The sequence below is a fragment of a genome, unplaced genomic scaffold, assembly GCF_019419815.1.
Source record: "Pyrus x bretschneideri cultivar Hongxiangsu unplaced genomic scaffold, Pyrus_bretschneideri_v1 Contig31, whole genome shotgun sequence".
NCBI lineage: Eukaryota > Viridiplantae > Streptophyta > Magnoliopsida > Rosales > Rosaceae > Pyrus > Pyrus x bretschneideri.
In genome coordinates, this window is record NW_025999624.1 from 3,678,795 (window position 1) to 3,697,306 (window position 18,512).

The window sequence follows — 18,512 nt, forward strand, 5'->3', positions numbered from 1 at the left end:
GTTGCCATCTAATGTTTATAGGTACTAATGCTATATATTAAAAAATTGCGTTTATTAACATTTTAAAATCTTATTGTGTATTCCTTACAAGTTACAAGTGTAAATTTTTTCCTTTCTAAATATAAAAAATTGGAGTGCATAATGAGATATTTGAAGTGCCAATAACAACACCTTAAAAACGTTTTTTTTTTTTCAATTTTATTATATAAAATGTTATATATTCAAGTGAAACTTTAAAGTTAGAGTTTTTGAAGTTTTTTTGTTTGTTTGATTGTTTGATTGTTTAAGATTGAATTGCTTTTGATTATTTAGTTAAGGTTATGTTTGTAGCTCTTTTTATTTATTATTTAATAATATTTATACACTTACAATCAGTGAATCCTAAAATTTTTTTTGATTCAAGTTATTACTGTCTAACATCAATACATTTTCCAACTATTTTTTGAAAAATTATCTGAAGGAGATAAATTTTGCATAAAACCTTCAAAATCTCAGAGACCGCCATGATCATTTGAATACCTAATTAAGAATCTATGTATATGGCAAAACGTGCCATTCAAGTTGAAGCACAAACATAAAATATGCTTTGAAATTGTAATTTTACATGCCAGTATTATAGAGTGGGGTTTGAGTTATACCAGAGTCTTGAAAGTTTTCACTAAAATATCATATATTTGTTTTTCAAAAAAAAAAAAAAAAAAATCATATATTTTGATTTTAGATATTAATGAAAAAAATCAACTCACTCATTCATGTAAACGTAGTTTAATTTTATTATATATTTGCAACTCGAACAATATATAAACAACAAGTCTGACGAGATTCTCCTTCAACGACCACCATTCCCGGCCAACTCCAATCGACCATTAACGCTGGCCAACTCCGGCCGAGCAACTGGTAGAAACAAAACTTTTTTCCAAAATTCAATTTCTGAACATATTGCAATCAGCTACATTTTGTTAAGAGTACATTATTTCAGCTGCTACAAAGAAGGAAAAAAAAAAAAAAAAAAAAAGGAAAACCGATTTAAAAGTTAAGAATTTAATCTGACCACGAACTCTTGCGTACAATCTTACAAGAGGTTTTTTAGTGTGCTTGGAACACAACATATACGCTATATGTCATTATACAAGTAGAAGAACATTGGTAAAAAAAGAAGTTTTCCTCTACTTTTATAATAACACATGATGTATCCGCAGTGTTTTGGGCATATTAAAAATATATCTCCAATCCTACCACCAATTTTAATATTATTAGATTTGTTTTGGTTGAATTACAGATATTGAAGGAAACGTATAGAAAAAACAGATATAAAAAGTTGATGAACAGCCAACCGACAGCAAGTGCACATTACTATCTGGGCATCTATGGAGATATTAATATCTCAAATGGCTTTTCGAAATTCCAGGTGTTTCCATCATTTTCTTTTATCATTTCGTTTTTCACTTGGTCAAGCTTCTCCTCCCGTTCATACTCATATATACAAATGGTTGGTTGTACGATGCAAGATTAACCATTGTAAAAATTCATTAAACTCTATTTTCACATAAAACTTAACCGTTAATTTGTGTAAAACTTAACCGTTAATTTTATTTATATATAAAACTTAATCATTTATTTTTCGAATCATTCAATGTTTGGTGACGGTGTGATAGCCAGAAAGTATTTTGGCATGCAATGCAACGTCACTTTCAGCTCCACCTATGAGAATCGAATACTGTGACCAAACTATTGGTCCCATCTGAAAAACTGAAACAACTTGAGAGGTGAATCCACCTGATTTCATTCCGCTCGTGACTTTATATGGATTGTGACCGCTGAATTTTCTACCGGCCTAACCCAAGGTCTTTCATCACATTAGCCATTAGGGTTTTCAATACAAAATTCGGTATCCTACTTTTTAGATCCTTGTCATTTTTGCTAGACATTTATAATTATGTTTTTGACGTCGACATGGCATGAGAAAAAGATAATTATGCGGCATAGGCTCAAACTGGATGAGGATCCTTTTGTGAGGATCTTCGGGATCAATTCATTTTAGCTGTTTATCGTACATCATGCAACTATTTTTTGTTGGGCATTGTTTATGTTCAATTTTAAATAAAAAAATTCAAAATAATTTCTAACCGCAGAATGACTTATAAACGGATATGATGAAGTTGAATTGATCCTTAGGATCCTCACAATGAGGATCCGGATAAGAATTCCTATTCCGCTCAAACTAGTGCAGGCTGCTTAGAAGATGCAAAACAGATCATAGTCCTAAAAACATGTTAATTGGCCAAGTTGTTATGCGCATTCACTGCTCGGTAACACTGAATTTAATGGGGCGGTATTCTGAGTTATATTTCATGGTGTGTGTAGAGACTTTAGTCTTGTATTTAGCTTAACTCTAATGAGTCTTCCTATCATAATGTCCTTAGGGTTAAGATTAATCCACTAATGTCTAGTCACGAATAAGATAGTATTAGAAGCCCTTAATTCTTAAGCAGCCAGATATTAGTTTTTCTTAGTGACAAAGCAATAGTTCTTAATTGAATTCTAACCTTACTTGTATTGAAGACCTATTAGACGTTGGATATAGAACTAGTACTCTAACAATTTTGTATATCTTCATTTTGTTTGTGAGCACCTACGCATAAGGACTTATATACATGAGTACAATGTCATTGTAGCATTTTGTGTCAATCATGTAACGTCATGTGTAAGCTTTTATTCATATGAAATTCTATAACTGGCACATAACGTTACAGTTGACACACCCCGACTAAAATCAAGGCTTACTGGCCGTCATGTGAGGGTGACGTAGCCATGTGTGCAGTGCGGAAAGGATATTGATAAAAAGAAATGCGAGTAACTAAGAACCAAGCTAGCTAATTTACACAAAGCAAAAATAAGTGCAAATCCCAATATTTAAGTGTGATACGCCATAATCAGAGCATAGGTAGCCTAAGTGCAGTCCAACAGGACAAGTACTAATTATACAATACCATAGGTGGTCCTACATTAGTGATACTCTGTCAGAACCGCCGTCAATTCCTCGTAAGCCACCAGTAAGCACTCCTACCTAAAACCTGGAGGGGAGCAAAACAGAAAGTGTGAGTGGGCAAAAACAAAGCTTTCAAAACCATTTCACTTATCAAAGGTAATAACCCCTTACTATAAAACCTGTATGATTTCCTAGAAAATAGAATACATACGTATATCAAAACCATGCTCAGAATAGCAAAATCCACATATCTCAGCATGAAATATGTAAGCCAGGTAATATAAATCAATGCAAATGATATGTCAGCTGGAGTCACTTAATATGACATGTACAACTGAACCAATAGCTCAACAAGTATGCCTGCACATGAGTCGGAACCACCTAAAGTGGTCTGTACGACATGATTGGGTGTAAATAAATACGCTCAAGTGCTATGATCACGGGTCACCTACAAGTCGGAACCGCCTATAGTGGTCTGTACGACATGACTGTGCACTTAACTTGGATCAAAGGTGAACGTATGGTGCGGGAGGTGAACATTACGTGAAGGACTGTGCCCTGACCACGGGCGGGAGCACTAACACCAAGGTGCAGGTTTATGAGCTATAATACATCTCAACATAATCATGCAACTCACATCTGCAATCTATAAACTTACTTGGCACTTACCTGAGCTTCTGCAGCGTCAAACATAAATATGTGCAACTACTAAATGCATATTCTAAGTATAAATATTTGGTATAGCATTTCAAAACATAAGTCCATTTAAATGAGTTTCTGGAAAAAATACCAAGCATATATATACTGAAAACCAAAAGCCCACTCACTGATATAGTGGCAGGGTCGTAACCTTCGAGCCTCGCCTAACTGCGCTCGTCCTCTGGAAACGTCTCACCTGACGCCGTTAGTAATATTCCGTCAAAGTTGACGGAATATTCCCTTTCTCCTTCCTTGGTTTGCTGGAGTCCGGCACCGACCACCTCTGCACTCGCCGGTTTCACTTTGGAGTCCTAAAACAAACGGAATTTGGCCGGAAAAATCTCAATAGCTTGGCTAACCTTGTAACTCGACAAACTCGAGTGTCCCAACGTCCAAAATCCTTCCAAAACTTCTCTATAAGCTTCGTGAAGTTGCTTTAAGACTCCCTGAAACTTTAAAACTTCGTGAAACACCCTCAATTACGATGGAGTAACAGGACACCTCGTCGGAACTCCCTGGTTCTTAAGTTCCCGAGGTCTATCCTCCAAACTAAGGGTATAGCTCTGCTCCTGATCTTGCAAGGAACTTGGAAATGGTCTCCACTATCTCGATTCGTGCAAGATGAAGCTAGTTGGGTGCGTGTGCATACGGACGGAAAGAGGGTTCGAGAAAGAGAGTGACAGATGAAGGTTGCACGTGTGTGAGTGTGTGTGTCTTGATCCGGATTAGGTATACACATAAAAATCTTTAAGCTCTAATTGGGCCACCAATTATAAGCTAAGAAAATCATCCAAAACAACCCCAAATTTCAATTGGGTCCCAAAAAAGAAGGAAATGAGATAATTGATCCATTTTTCTTTGCTTATGCATACCTTCACAACCCAACGCTCAAGGGTAAAATCGTCTTTTCCACGATTTCTGGAATAATACATATTATAATTCGAGACGGGTCGTCATAACCTACCCCTCTTAAGAAAAATTTTGTCCTCGAAATTTCATACAATAACATAACAATCCACAAATAATCATAAAACAAGCGTGGATACAAATCCCTCATACGATCTTCCATCTCCCAGTTAGCTTCCTCCACCGAGTGATTTCTCCACAAAGCTTTCACTAAGTGCACGGTTTTATTCCTCAAAACCTTGTCTTTCCAATCTAAAATCGTCACTGACTCCTCATCATAAGTTAAATCTGGATTAATTTCCAATGGTTGAGGAGGTATCACATGTGATGGATCTGAGACATAATGACGAAGCATGGAAACATGAAAAACATCGTGCACTTTAGATAACTATGGAGGCAACCCAAGCCTGTAAGTAACTTCACCGACTCGCTTGGTGATCTGATACGGTCCGATGTACCTAGGTCTTAACTTATCATTTTTCCTGAACCGCACTACACCTTCCACGTTGATAACTTTAAAAATACCCAATCACCAACTTTATACACTTGATCAGTGGCATGCTTGTCTGCTAGACTCTTTTGTTGATCCTGGGCCGCTTTCAAGTTAAACTTAATTACTTGAATATTCTGAGTAGTCTCATCTATAATCTCAGGGCCCACCAATGACAAGACTTACCATAAAGTGCCTCAAAAAGTGACATACCAATGCTCGAATGGTAGTTGTTATTGTAGGCGAATTCCATCAAATCTAAACGTTTATGCCAAGCATCACTAAACTGCAATACCGAAGATCTCAGCATATCCTCTAATGTCTGAATAGTCCTCTTAGATTGCCTGTCTGTTTGAGGATGATATGCCGTACTATAGAGTAACCTCGAACCAAGAGCCTCTTGAAATGCCACCCAAAACTTAGAAGTGAACCTAGGATCCCAATCCGAAATGATACTAACCAGAACCCCATGGTATTTAACAATCTTCGATATAAACAATTCAGCTAATCAGCTTAAAGAATATTTCTCCCTTACTGGAATAAAGTACGCTGATTTAGTAAGCCGATCCACTATCACCCAAATACCATCATAACCATTTCGTGTACGAGGAAGTTTATACACGAAATCCATGGTGATATCTTCCCATTTCCACTGTGGTATGGGAAGTGGCTGCATCAATCCAAATGGCTTTTTCCTTTCTGCTTTAACCTACTGACAAATGGCACACCTACTCACATATTCAACAATTTCTCTTTTCATACCAGGCCAATAATAAAATGGTTGAATGGTATGATACATTTTAGTAACTCTAGGATGCATTGCATAAACGTTTACATGCACTTCATCAAGAATTTCTTTCTTTAATTCAGCATTATTCGGCACGTACATTCGTCTCTCTTGCATAAGCATACCATCAGACTCCTGAACTCTAAGATCTTTCTTTTTCCCCCGTGAAATAGCCTGAATTAACTCTTGGGTTTCTTCATCATTCATCTGAGCCTCGAGCATACGATCAATTAAAATTTATCTGACTTAGAAACTAGCAAGTAAAGCTTCCTCTTGATCTTTACTCCTAACTTCATTCCAGTGGATCTCAAATCTGCAAGAAGAGGGATACAACAAGCATATAAAGCATTAAATCAGTCTTGAGACTTCCTACTAAGTGCGTCTACCATCACATTTGCATGACCAGGGTGATAATCAATCGTGCAATCATAATCACTGTACAATTCAATCCATCTTCGTTGTCGAAGATTAAGATCCCTCTGAGTGAAACGATACTGAAGACTTTTATGATCCGTAAAAATCTTACATTTTTCACCATAAAGATAATGTCTCTGAATCTTCAAGGCAAAAATAATGGCTGCTAATTTAAGATCATGAGTAGGATAATTCATCTCATGAGGGTTCAATTGTCGCGAAGCATAAGTGATCACCCTACCATGCTGCATCAACACATAACCTAGACCATTCAAGGAAGCATCACTATAAATCTCAATATTACTATTATCATCTGAAAACTCTGCTCACAATTATCGTCCCACTCAAATTTAACATCATTTCTAGTCAATCTCGTCAGTGGTAATGCAATGACTGAAAAATCTTTAACAAACCGTCTATAATAATCTGCTAGACCAAGGAAACTCCATACCTTCGTGATGGTTCGTGGCCTGTTCCCAATTCTCAACGGTTGCTACCTTTTGAGGGTCCACCTGAATACCTTGGGCAGATATAACATGTCCCAAAAATGCCACTTGATCTAACCAAAATTGGCATTTGCTAAACTTAGCATACAATTGATGTTCCCTCAATTTCTTCAACACCAAAGTGAGATGTTGAACATGCTCCGCTTTAGACTTAGAGTACACCAGAATATCGTCAATAAAGATAATGACAAATTATCTAGATATGGTTGGAATACTCAATTCATCAAATCCATAAGTGCATTAGTTAATCCGAATGGCATCACAAGAAACTCATAATGACCATATCGAGTCCTAAAAGCTGTTTTAGGAACATCCTCATTTTTAATCTTCAATTGATAGTAACCAGACCTCAAATCAATCTTAGAAAACACATAGGTGCCCCGAAGTTGATCAAATAAATCATCTATACGCGGCAACGGATAATGGTTTTTAATTGTTACCTGATTCAACTGCCGATAATCAATACATAGTCTCAAAGTCCCATCTTTCTTCCGTACAAATAAAACTGGAGCTCCCTAGGGCGAAATACTAGGTTGAATAAAACCCTTATCAACTAGTTCATTTAATTGAATTTTCAATTCTCTCAATTCAGCAGGAGCCATTCGATAAGGAGTTAAAGATATAGGATCTGTACCTGGAAGTAAATCGATAGTGAACTCCACGTCTTGATCTAGCAAGCAATCCAGGTAAATCATTAGGGAATACATCAGGAAAATGCCTGACTGCTCGTACATCCTCCACACTATTCGGAACATTATCATTCAACACCATATGAGCCAAATATCCTTGATAACCTTTCTTTAATAATCTTTTAGCCCTTATGGCAGAAATAACACCATGCCTCACCCCACCACGATCGCCCACGAATGTAACCTCAGGTAACCCAAGATGATGAAACGTGACTGTCTTCCCATATGGCACAATTGTAATGTAACCAATCTGTGCCCAAAATAACATTAAAATAACAATATCTAACGGGATGAGGTCAGCTAGCATAACAACATCCTCTACGAACACGGGACATCTTGGATATACACAACTAACATAATATGTCTCCCTTCTAGGCATTGAAAACTCCAAATCATACCCAAGAGGTGTAGCATGAGGTTGTGTCGTCTGAGTAAACATATGAGAAATAATAGAATACGTAGCACCACAATCAATTAATACTCTAGCAAAATGACTAAGAATATTCAACGTACCCATGATCAAATCAGGATTATTCTGAGCATCCTGTAGTGTAATGTGGTGAATACGTCCCTAAGCCTGCTGTCGTCCTCCTCGACCTCTGTTAGCTTGATTACCACGTCCTTGCACACTACGCCCCTGACTTGGCTGATTAGGTTGCCTTGATGGTCCTGTACTACTAGAAGCAACCCCCATGTGCTAGGATTGTCCTCCAGGATACCATTGAGACCCACCAGTTGAATAAGGAGGATACGACGTACAACCTCCAAGATACTGAGGGTAACCACTCTGATAATATGGATCATGCGAATACTGATACTGCCTGCAGAACAAGGAGCTACATCACCCTGATACTGATAAGCGCCCCCACGACCAGTCTGGGCACAACTACTAGGTTCTGGAACCTGCTGGATCGGAACTGGTGGTGGTAATGAAGGCGGATGGGGCTTCTGCTGGTACTGTGGACAATGAATAGCCCTATGCCCCATTTTCCCACAAGTCTAGCATCCGCTGCTGCCTCGCTTACACTCCCCAAAATGTCTATTATTACAAATGCGACATAAGGGAGCACCAGTGCTACCAGAATCCATCTGTCTCAGAAAACGAAGACCTCCAGAAAATCTCCCACCCCTTCTCTGCCTTGTGAAACTCAAACCCCCACTAGAAGAATTGGAACTAGCACCACTTCTCTTAAAACTTTGAGTCTTACGATGTCCTTGAGATGATTGGCCCTTATCTTTATCATTTTTCTTCTGGTTCTTTAATTCAAAGCAAAATCTCATAAAACTCCTGGTAATTAGCACATGGAGTTGTGGTTGCCATAAAACGCCACTTCTTTCTAGTACCCAACCTAAAACGACAGAGCATCTCTACTGGATTAGCAGCAACCTCTGGGGTGATAGCAAGACAAATTAGTAAACCTCCTGTAGTACTTATTAGCTGTCATCTTTCCTTGTTTCAGGTGCGTAAATTCTTGCTTCTTGCGATTTATATGCTTTGGAGGAATAAATCTCTTCTAAAATAACTGTTTAAAAACTTCCTAATCAGCAGCTTCCTCTGGTGATAACTGATAAGACTCTTGTCTCCACCAAGATGCATGCTCTTGACCTAAAAACCTGGTAGTCATCTTAACCCACTTATCCTTAGGGAGATTTCCCTGTCTTTGCATCAAATGGAATGTCTTCTCAAGATGATTAAGCCACCGCTCAACTCCCTTATGTCCTTCATTACCCATAAACTTATCCAACTTCAGATTATACATAGTCTTCATGGGAGTCCTTTTGGAAGGGCGAAGCGAAGACTAAATAGCATTGGCTATAACTTCCCTTAACTTAGCAATATCAAGGAAACTAGACTCAGCCGAGGAATGTGGCTCTCTATGAGGCGACATAGTTCTGACAGAAGACACCAAAATAATTAGAATACAAGATATGCAGGACTGCCAAACCTAGGCTCTGATACCAAACTGACACACCCCGACCAAAATCAAGACATGCTAGCCGTCATGTGAGGGTGACGTAGCCATGTGCGCAGTGCGGAAAGGATATTGATAAAAGGAAATGCGAGTAACTAAGAACCAAGCTAGCTAATTTACATAAAGCAAAAATAAGTGCAAATCCCGATATTTAAGTGTGATACGCCATAATCAGAGCATAGGTAGCCTAAGTGCAGTCCAATAGGACAAGTACTAATTATACAATACCAGAGGTGGTCCTACATTAGTGATAATCTGTTAGAACCGCCGTCAATTGCTTGTAAGCCACCAACAAGCATTCCTACCTAAAATCTGGAGGGGCGCAAAACAGAAAGTATGAGTGGGCAAAAACAAAGCTTTTCAAAACCATTTCACTTGTCGAAGGTAATAACCCCTCGCTATAAACTTGTATGATTTCCTAGAAAATTGAATACATACGCATATCAAAACCATGCATAGAATAACAAAATCCACATATATGCCATATCAAATAGCTTAGCATAAAATATGTAAGCCAGGTAATGTAAATCAATGCAAATGATATGTCAGCCGAAGTCACTTAATATGACCTGTATGGCTGAACCAATAGCTCAACAAGTATGCTTGCACATGAGTCGAACCACCTAAAGTGGTCTATACGACAGGACTGGGCGTAAATAAATACGCTCAAGTGCTACGATCACGTGAAGACTGTGCGAATGATCGCGGGTCACCTACAAGTCGGAACCACCTATAATGGTCTGTACGACAGGACTGTGCACCTAACTTGGATCCAAGGTGAGCGTATAGTGCGAGAGGTGAACATCATGTGAAGGACTGTGCCCTGACTACGGGCAGGATCATTAACACCAGGGTGCATGTTTATGAGCTATAACACATCTCAACATAATCATGCAACTCACATCTGCAATCTCTAAACTCACCTGGCATTTACCTGAGCTTTTGCAGCATCAAACATAAATATGTGCAACTACTAAATGCATATTCTAAGTATAAAATATTTGGCATGGCATTTCAAAACATAAGTCCATTTAAATAAGTTTATGGGAAAAATACCAAGAATATATATACTGAAAACCAAAAGCCCACTCATTAATATGTGGCAGGGTCATAACCCCTGAGCCTCACCTGACTGCGCTCGTCCTCTGTAAATGTCTCACCTGACACCGTTAGTAATATTCCGTCAAAGTTGACGGAATATTCCCTTTCTCCTTCATTGGTTTGCCGGAGTCCGGCGCCGGTCACCTCTGCACTCGCCGATTTCACTTTGGAGTCCTAAAACCAACAGAATTTGGCCGGAAAAATCTCAATAGCTCGGCCAACCCTGCAACTCGACAAACTTGGGTGTCTCGATGTCCAAAATCCTTCCAAAACTTCTCTATAAGCTTCATGAAGTTACTTTAGGACTCCCTAGAACTTTAAAACTCCGTGAAACGATGGAGTAACAGGACACCTCGTCGGAACTCCTTGGTTCTCGAGTTCTCGAGGTCCATCCTCCAAACTAAAGGTATAGCTCTACTCCTGAGCTTGCAAGGAACTTGGAAATGGTCTCCACTATCTCGATCCGTGCACAATGAAGCTAGTTGGGTGCGTGTGCGTACGAACTGTACAGACGGAAAAAGTGTTCAAGAAAGAGAGTGACAGGTAAAGATTGCACATGTGTGAGTGTGTGTGTCTTGATCCGGATTGGGTATACACATATAAAAATCCTTAAGCTCTAATTGGGCCACCAATTATAGGCTAAGAAAATCATCCAAAACAACCCCAAATTTCAATTGGGTCAAAAAAAAAAAAAAAGGAAATGAAATAATTGGTCTATTTTTCTTAGCCCATGCATACCTTCACAACCCAACACTCAAGGGTAAAATCGTCTTTTCCATGCTTTCTAGAATAATACATATTATAATTCGGGACGGGTCGTCATAGCAGTAAAAATTATTTTTTTGACAATTTATATAAACTTTTTTGACAATTTATAAATCTTTACTAAAAATTATTTGTCCGACGAAATATCGTGGGGCAAAGAAACTTTACTCGACAGACAAAAAAATTTGATCGGACAAAAGTGGTCAATGTTTTTTATTTTTTTTCGGAGAATTTAGGTGACGAAACATTTCGACGGGCAAACTATTCTTCATCGGGCAAAGTTTTCTTGCCAAGTGAAAAATTGGTGAGTATTATGCGACCTTTTGACTGACAAAAGAACAAATTCGTAGGATAAAATGACTTCGCCCGACAAACCATCCTTTTTTTTTTGTGACCATTTTTTGTTTGTGTACCAGATGACGATTCTTTGCTCGACGACATAGGTGAGGTTACCAGACGAACCATTTCGTCGAGCAAACCCAATTCGTTAAAACAGGCCGCGTGGCCTTCCTTTTCATTCTGCTTCTCCCTTCTTCTTTCTTTCCCCAACAACTCTCTTCTTCTCTGCCATATTTCTACTCTCTCTCTCTCTCTCTCTCTCAACCATTCTCATACCCAACTCATCACCCATATCTCGTCATCCCTCTCCCAATTAATTTAAGGTTTTTTTATTTGTTAAATTTTTTGTTTGATTGTGTAATTAAGTAATTTTGTTTGTTGTAGGTTTGTGACCGAATTGGAAGAAAATTAAAGGTACGAATTTGTCTCTCAATTTGTTTTTTAATAAATTTTATTCCAAATTTTTTCACCACAAATTTTTTAATGATAGCAAATGAACGAACCAAACCAACAGATGGTGAGAGACTTTTTCTTTTCAGTTGTAACAGATCCTTATTCAAAAGAAACTAAACACAACAGAGACATATAATGCAAGTGTATGAATAGTCAGACAACTATAGCTCTACACGAAAACACTTTAGATATAACGGTAAAAAATAAAACCAAAACGGTACACCAGGCATTGATAAGACCACCGATTGAAGTCCGATGAATGCTACAAAAATTGAGCGATGCATGCCAATAATCTCAAGCACCTAAAGTGGCTGAACAATGCAAAAGAACTACAGTTAGAGATCCAAATGTGCTTATGCAAATCAAACATACAATGTTCTGCAACATAGCATAAAACAGAAGAAGAATTCAGGTCCACAAGAAAGTTTTATAAATTTATTCGAGGAAAGTTATTCCAAAAGAAGTTAGTACCTTTAGCAGAAGGCTCATCCTGTGGTTTCATAGCCGGGAAGAGTAGAACTTCCTGTCCAACCACAAACAATAGACAGTGAGAAACAGCTCACACGAAACAAATACAAGAGAGAGAGAGAGAGAGAGAGAGAGAGAGAGAAACCTTAATATTTTGTGAATCAGTTAGCAACATACAGAGCCGATCAACGCCCAAACCCCAACCACCAGTTGGAGATAACCCGTACTCAAGAGCTCTACAAAATGCTTCGTCCAAAGCCATTGCTTCATCATCACCTGATTGTCGGTCCTGAACCCAAAACCATATATCATTAGATTTCTGCAAACATTGTTTAATAAGGTACCATAACTGAACAATTAAGTGATACCTTGAGTTGATCAGCAAATCGTTGGCGTTGTACCACAGGATCATTCAATTCTGTGTATGCATTTGGCAAGCTGGAAAGCAAATGAAAATCGTAAACAGGCTTAATGACAGAGAAAAAGGTAGCCAATAAAGAAATCATTCAAATCCTCAAGTTGGTAGACGTACTTCATGCTTGTTGACAAACAATTCATAACGTTCATTCAGGCCAGGTTTCGATCGATGCCACTTTGCTAAAGGACTCATTATCTCAGGATGGTTAATGACAAACGCAGGATTTACACACGTCACTTCCAAAAAGTGCCCCACAAGCTGCAAAAATAGAAAATGAACCAAAAAGTAAAAACTGATGCACGATTCATTTTTCATATCCATCACACATTAAGATTCCAAGCGACTAGGTTTTTCTTAACTGACAAAGGGAAAGAAAACGTAAATTTGAGAAAAGCATAACATTGCATTGAGTGTAACGTCATTCCCCGCCACCACATAAAACCAGAGATAGTATCCTGATTCATGTACTTGATTTTAAAGAATATATGGGAGGAAGAAGACAATGAGTTACCTTGTCTAACAGACGAGTTGTTGTTTCAGGAGGGGAACATTTGATATCAAACTTCTTGCACACATCCTTTAGATATTGGTTAGCTTCCGCACTGGAGAGATCCTCTGGATTTATCTTGAGACCTGCAATCTTATTTAATTCCTCAACCATGTCGATCCTTCTGCAGCAGTTACAGTTAAAACCACCAAATAAGTTTCTTAACATATGTTTAAGCTGTAATATGCATGACCAAAATATAGTTTACGGACCTGAAAGGAGGAGTAAAGTCAATCTCAATTGGATCCTTGTCGAGCCCATTCGAATGATACTTGATTTTATATCCACCAGTTAGTTCCTTGACCATCCCTATTTTAGAGTTAATATATTAACAAACAAATCAAGTACTCTCAACGGGAAAGGAACAAGGAAATATACACGGCTGGGGCCATACTCCGATAATCAACATGAACAACCTTCTAGGTGAAGTGTTCTTTTGCAACTGGGCCTGCAAGGAGCATCTTCCACCTCACATCGGAGTAGACAGCATGATGGATGGAGAGAAGTAGTCACTCAATCCGGCTCAAGTTCAACCGGCAGCCTGCGAGTAATTCGCTCGCCTGCTAGGAACGTAGCTCATGCACCTGCGACTGCAACATAGACGAGCTGAACATATGGAAGAGCAGCCTAGACCAACAGGTCCACTACCGAGGGCAACCGGAAACTTTGCTACCCTAACAAAGGCAAATTCAAGAAGAAGTAGAGAGGCTCTTGACCAAGCGATTGTTCGATTTCAAGGTTCTAAAAAACGCTAAGCGCTAGCGGGGTGGCGGGCTGGCGCATAGCGCCTAGGCGGCCTGGGCGGATTTAGGTAAATTTCTTGTATATCTTGTAAATAAGTGCATATTGACACTTACAAAAAATTATACTTATATGATAAAATGCAAAAGAGTGTCCAACAAGTCCAAAATTTAAAAACATATTAAGCATATATGCCATATAACCATATTAAGGAGTATTGTAGGATGACATGTACAACAAGTTCACAATTTAAAACAACATAAGATGGAAAATAGGAGGAAAATGAGGAATTGAAGAATTTGAGAAATGGGTAGAAAGAAGAAGTGATGACGGCTTGGTTTTGTATTTGTTTGTGAAATTAGAGTAAGAGAGAGCTGCAGAGCACAGGTTAGAAAATAGACTATAAAAAAATTTCAAAAAAAAAAAAAAAACCACCGAGCCGCCTAGCCCGCCTAGGCCACGCCTAGAGCCACCTCGATTTTACCAGCCGTTTTGCACGAAATCACCTCGGTTCCAACCCGCCCAGGGCCTAGGCAGTTTTTTTAGAACATTGCTCGATTTCCAACACAATGAGGTCACTGACAAGGCATTACGACGGGACATGACCAGCATAAGTAGGTCACCCTTCATGGACGAGATCGAGCAGGCAGAGCCTTCACGTAAGTTCAACATGCCATATTCCATATCCCTCAAAGGAGATGGAGACCTGGAGAGGCACCTAAAGCACTACCAAAGTGCAATGATCCTTTATTGGAACAACGACGCTCTTATGTGCAAGATATTCGCCACCACTTTATAAGGTGAGGTGCAAGATTGGCTCCACACCCTGCCGCCACAATCCATCTAGATTTTCAATGAGTTTTTTTTGGTTTTCACCAAGGAGTATTCATCCTATCACTCGATCAAGAAGAAGTTTGACCACTTGTTCAACGTCAAGAAGAACCCTGAGGAGTCGCTTCCCGACTATGTAAAGAGGTTCAAAGCAAAGAAGGCAAAGATAGTCTGATGCAACGACTTAATAACTAGTGCAGCTTTCCAAAAAGGACTTCTAGCAGACCACCCGCTATTCGGAAAATTGATCATGAAAAAAGATCTAACTCTGGCAGACTTATTCGCTCTGGCAGAGAAGCATGAACTTTGGGACGAGGCTCGACGAGCAGACAAGGCACCTGAGCGCCCTAAAAAAAAATCAGCAGTAGCTCAAAAGAAAGAGGATGAGAAGCAGTACAACAACAAAAGCAGGCAGGAGGCCAAGCGCAAGGATCGATCCCCAACTAAAGGAGGCCCAACGCCCAAGAACTGCTCTAAGTTCTTAATCCCAATCCACCAAATCCTCCACGACATCAAGAAAGAACCATGGTTCAAACTGTCGAAGCAATCAAAGGGAGATACCTCCAAGTTGGACACACCAAGTATTGCGCATTCCATTGAGGTCCAGGTCACACAATTGAGGACTGCTACACTTGGAAGAATTACCTAAAGAAGTTGGTGAAAGAAGACAAGGTTGATATATACTTGGACAAGCCAATTGCAGCCTAGAAGGAATGCAATTGCAGACGAAGAGCCACCAACCAAGATAATTTGGATCAATGGCATCTTCGCCAAATTCGAGCAGTTGGGGGCCACCAATAACTCCAATAAAAGAAAGATTCAGGAGCTCTATTAGTCTTAAGGTCCAGGCAGTCAACACCCAACATGGACCCATCATTGGCTTCACCGAGCAAGATGTTAAAGGCATCAACTTCCCACATGATAACACACTAGTGGTATTTGTCCAACTAGCCCATTCTATAGTCGACATAATAATGGTGGACAATGAAAGTGCAGTTAACCTACTTCACCTTTCAGTAATTCAGAAGATGAGCCTAGGAAACATGATCATACGCTGAGTGGAGGTACTTACTGGATTCAACGAACACACCTCGATTGCCATCAGCAACATTACACTTGACGTGAGAACATCGCCAATCCTCTCAAAGCAGATGTTCACGATAGTAAGCAACCCATCTCCCTATAATGGGATTCTAGGGTGACCTTGGCCGATAAAGCTGGACGTTGAAACCTCCGTCAAGTATCAAAAAATTTGATTTTGCATCCCGGGATTAGGAGTCGAAGAAATCAAGTCTGACCAGGCCACATCTCGACGATGCACTATCCAAGTACTGAAGGAGTCAAAGAAGAAGACCTTTATCCTCGTAGAGGCTACCGAGGTCCAAAAAGACTACGAAGTTACCAAATAGCAATCACAACAGACAGATTAAGAATATGGTGCCCAAATCAATGCGCCAACAGATGAAACAAGATGGAAACCTGAAGAGGACGCCGAGTACATCATTCTTGATCCCCAATAGCCAGAGAAGACTACTAGAATCGACTTACTTCTAAGCCCGAAGGAAAATAAGGAAGTCAAGGCTTTTCTTAGGGAAAATTGTGACATCTTCATATGCTCACCTTTTGATATGCCCGGCATCAACCCCAAGATAGCTTACCACAAGCTACACGTCGACCCCGCTACCAAACCGGTGATCCAAAGATAAGATATTTCGCACCCAAACGAGTGACGATCACTGAAGTGGAAATCGGCAAGCTACTGGAGGCCAGATTCATAGAAGAGGTAGCACACTCAACTTGGCTAGCCATGTCGTGCTAGTAATAAAGAAATAGAAGGGTAAATAGAGGGTTTACATAGACTACACCGACCTCAACAAAGCATGCTCGAAGGATCCTTATCCAATTCCTTGAATCGATCTACTAGTATATTCAACTTCCGAGAACCAGCTGTTCAATTTCTTGGATGCATACTTTGGCTACAACCAAATAGCCATGCATAAGCCTGGCAAGGAGTAAACCATGTTCATAATTGAACGAGGCACCTACTGCTACAAAGTCATGCCTTTTGGCCTCTAGAATGCAGGACCTACTTACTAACGACTGGTAAACATGATGTTCAAGAACCAAATTGGAGTAACCATGGAGGTCTACGTCGCCGACATCATGGTGAAGTGCAAGCAGCTATCAGACCACATTGGTAACTTGGTGAAAACTTTCGACATCCATAAAAAGTACAAGATGAAGTTTAATCCAGCCAAATGCACATTCGGAGTATCTTCAGGCAGATTCTTAGGATACCTAGTAACCCAACAAGGAACCGAAGCACATCCCAAGCAGATCCAAGCAATCCTAGAGATGAAGTCTCCAACTACCTTGAAGGAGATCCAAAGCTTGACCAGAGGAGCAACTGCGCTCAACCGCTTCCTTTCGCGGTCCATCGATCGATGCATACCTTTTTTCAAAGCAATCAAGAGGGAACAATGAGACAAATAGGCTGATGAGTACGAAAGAGTTTTCCAAGACTTGCAGAACTATCACAAATCAATCCTATATGGTCCAGATGCTTCTCAACGAGTAATGAAATGGGCGTTGGAAATTGGTTAATACAGTTTAGTTTTCTGACCTTACACGACGATAAAATCCCAAGCCTTGGCGGACTTTATAGAAAAATTCACTCCTAACTTAGGTGACGCAACAGAGCGACCCAACAATGCCCTAGAGGCAACGGAGCATGCCTTAGCCATGTCTGCCTCACCGATGGTGACTTCTGTCACGTCAATGGTGCATCCAATTATAAGGGCTCGGAAGCAGGTGTGGTCCTTGTCACTTCAGACAGTTCAATACTTGAACATGCAATCACTCTAGGCTTCAAAGCATCTAACAACGAAGCAGAGTACAAATTTTTACTAGCAAGCCTTTGAATGGCAAAAGACTTGGCAGTGAAAAAGCTTGAAATTCATTCTGATTCCTAGCTAATCACTAACCAAACTATTAGGGAGTACACAACAAAACATCCGAATATGGCGCAATACCTAGAGAAGGCTCCAAAAAGATGGATCCCATCTGGAAAGGTCCATACAAGATCAACATACAATCTAAGGAAGTACCATGCGTGACTTCCTGTTACATTATCGTCGTTTTTTGCATCATGGCAAGCAGAGCATTCCTCCTATATTGAGTTGTAAGCTTTGCAAAGGAACTTGGGCAAACAACCCCTCTAACGCCATCAATAAGCTTGTCACATAAGTCCATGTCTTTAAGCAGATCTAGCTTCAAAAGTGCAAAGATTTAAGCAGCCTATCCATTAATAGGCTTGGTGGATTTCTCACAACTGCCCACGATGCCACTTTAGCAGGTGAACTAGTCTTAGCAGCAAGAAGAGTTGGCCATGGTGCC

The 18,512-nt window shown here is 39.6% G+C and overlaps 1 protein-coding gene across 1 annotated transcript; it reads right to left on the bottom strand.

The window, feature by feature from the left end:
- Positions 1–12,405: 12,405 nt before the first annotated feature.
- On the bottom strand, positions 12,406–13,573 carry LOC103929539 (lysine--tRNA ligase). Its single transcript, XM_048590253.1, has 6 exons — positions 13,523–13,573; positions 13,112–13,255; positions 12,948–13,016; positions 12,725–12,868; positions 12,583–12,634; positions 12,406–12,422 (listed from the first exon to the last, which is right to left on the bottom strand). Exons 1-6 carry the CDS (start codon positions 13,571–13,573, stop codon positions 12,406–12,408), a joined length of 477 nt encoding a protein of 158 aa, XP_048446210.1.
- Positions 13,574–18,512: the final 4,939 nt, after the last annotated feature.

Excerpts from the sequence above, each read along its gene's own strand:
- LOC103929539 (XM_048590253.1), bottom strand. The coding sequence starts at position 13,573 with ATGTGTGCAAGAAGTTTGATATCAAATGTTCCCCTCCTGAAACAACAA. Across the intron at positions 13,256-13,522 it reads CCCTCCTGAAACAACAACTC|CTTGTGGGGCACTTTTTGGA; the intron begins GTCTGTTAGACA and ends CTATTTTTGCAG. Across the intron at positions 12,635-12,724 it reads CTGATTCACAAAATATTAAG|GAAGTTCTACTCTTCCCGGC; the intron begins GTTTCTCTCTCT and ends GTGGTTGGACAG.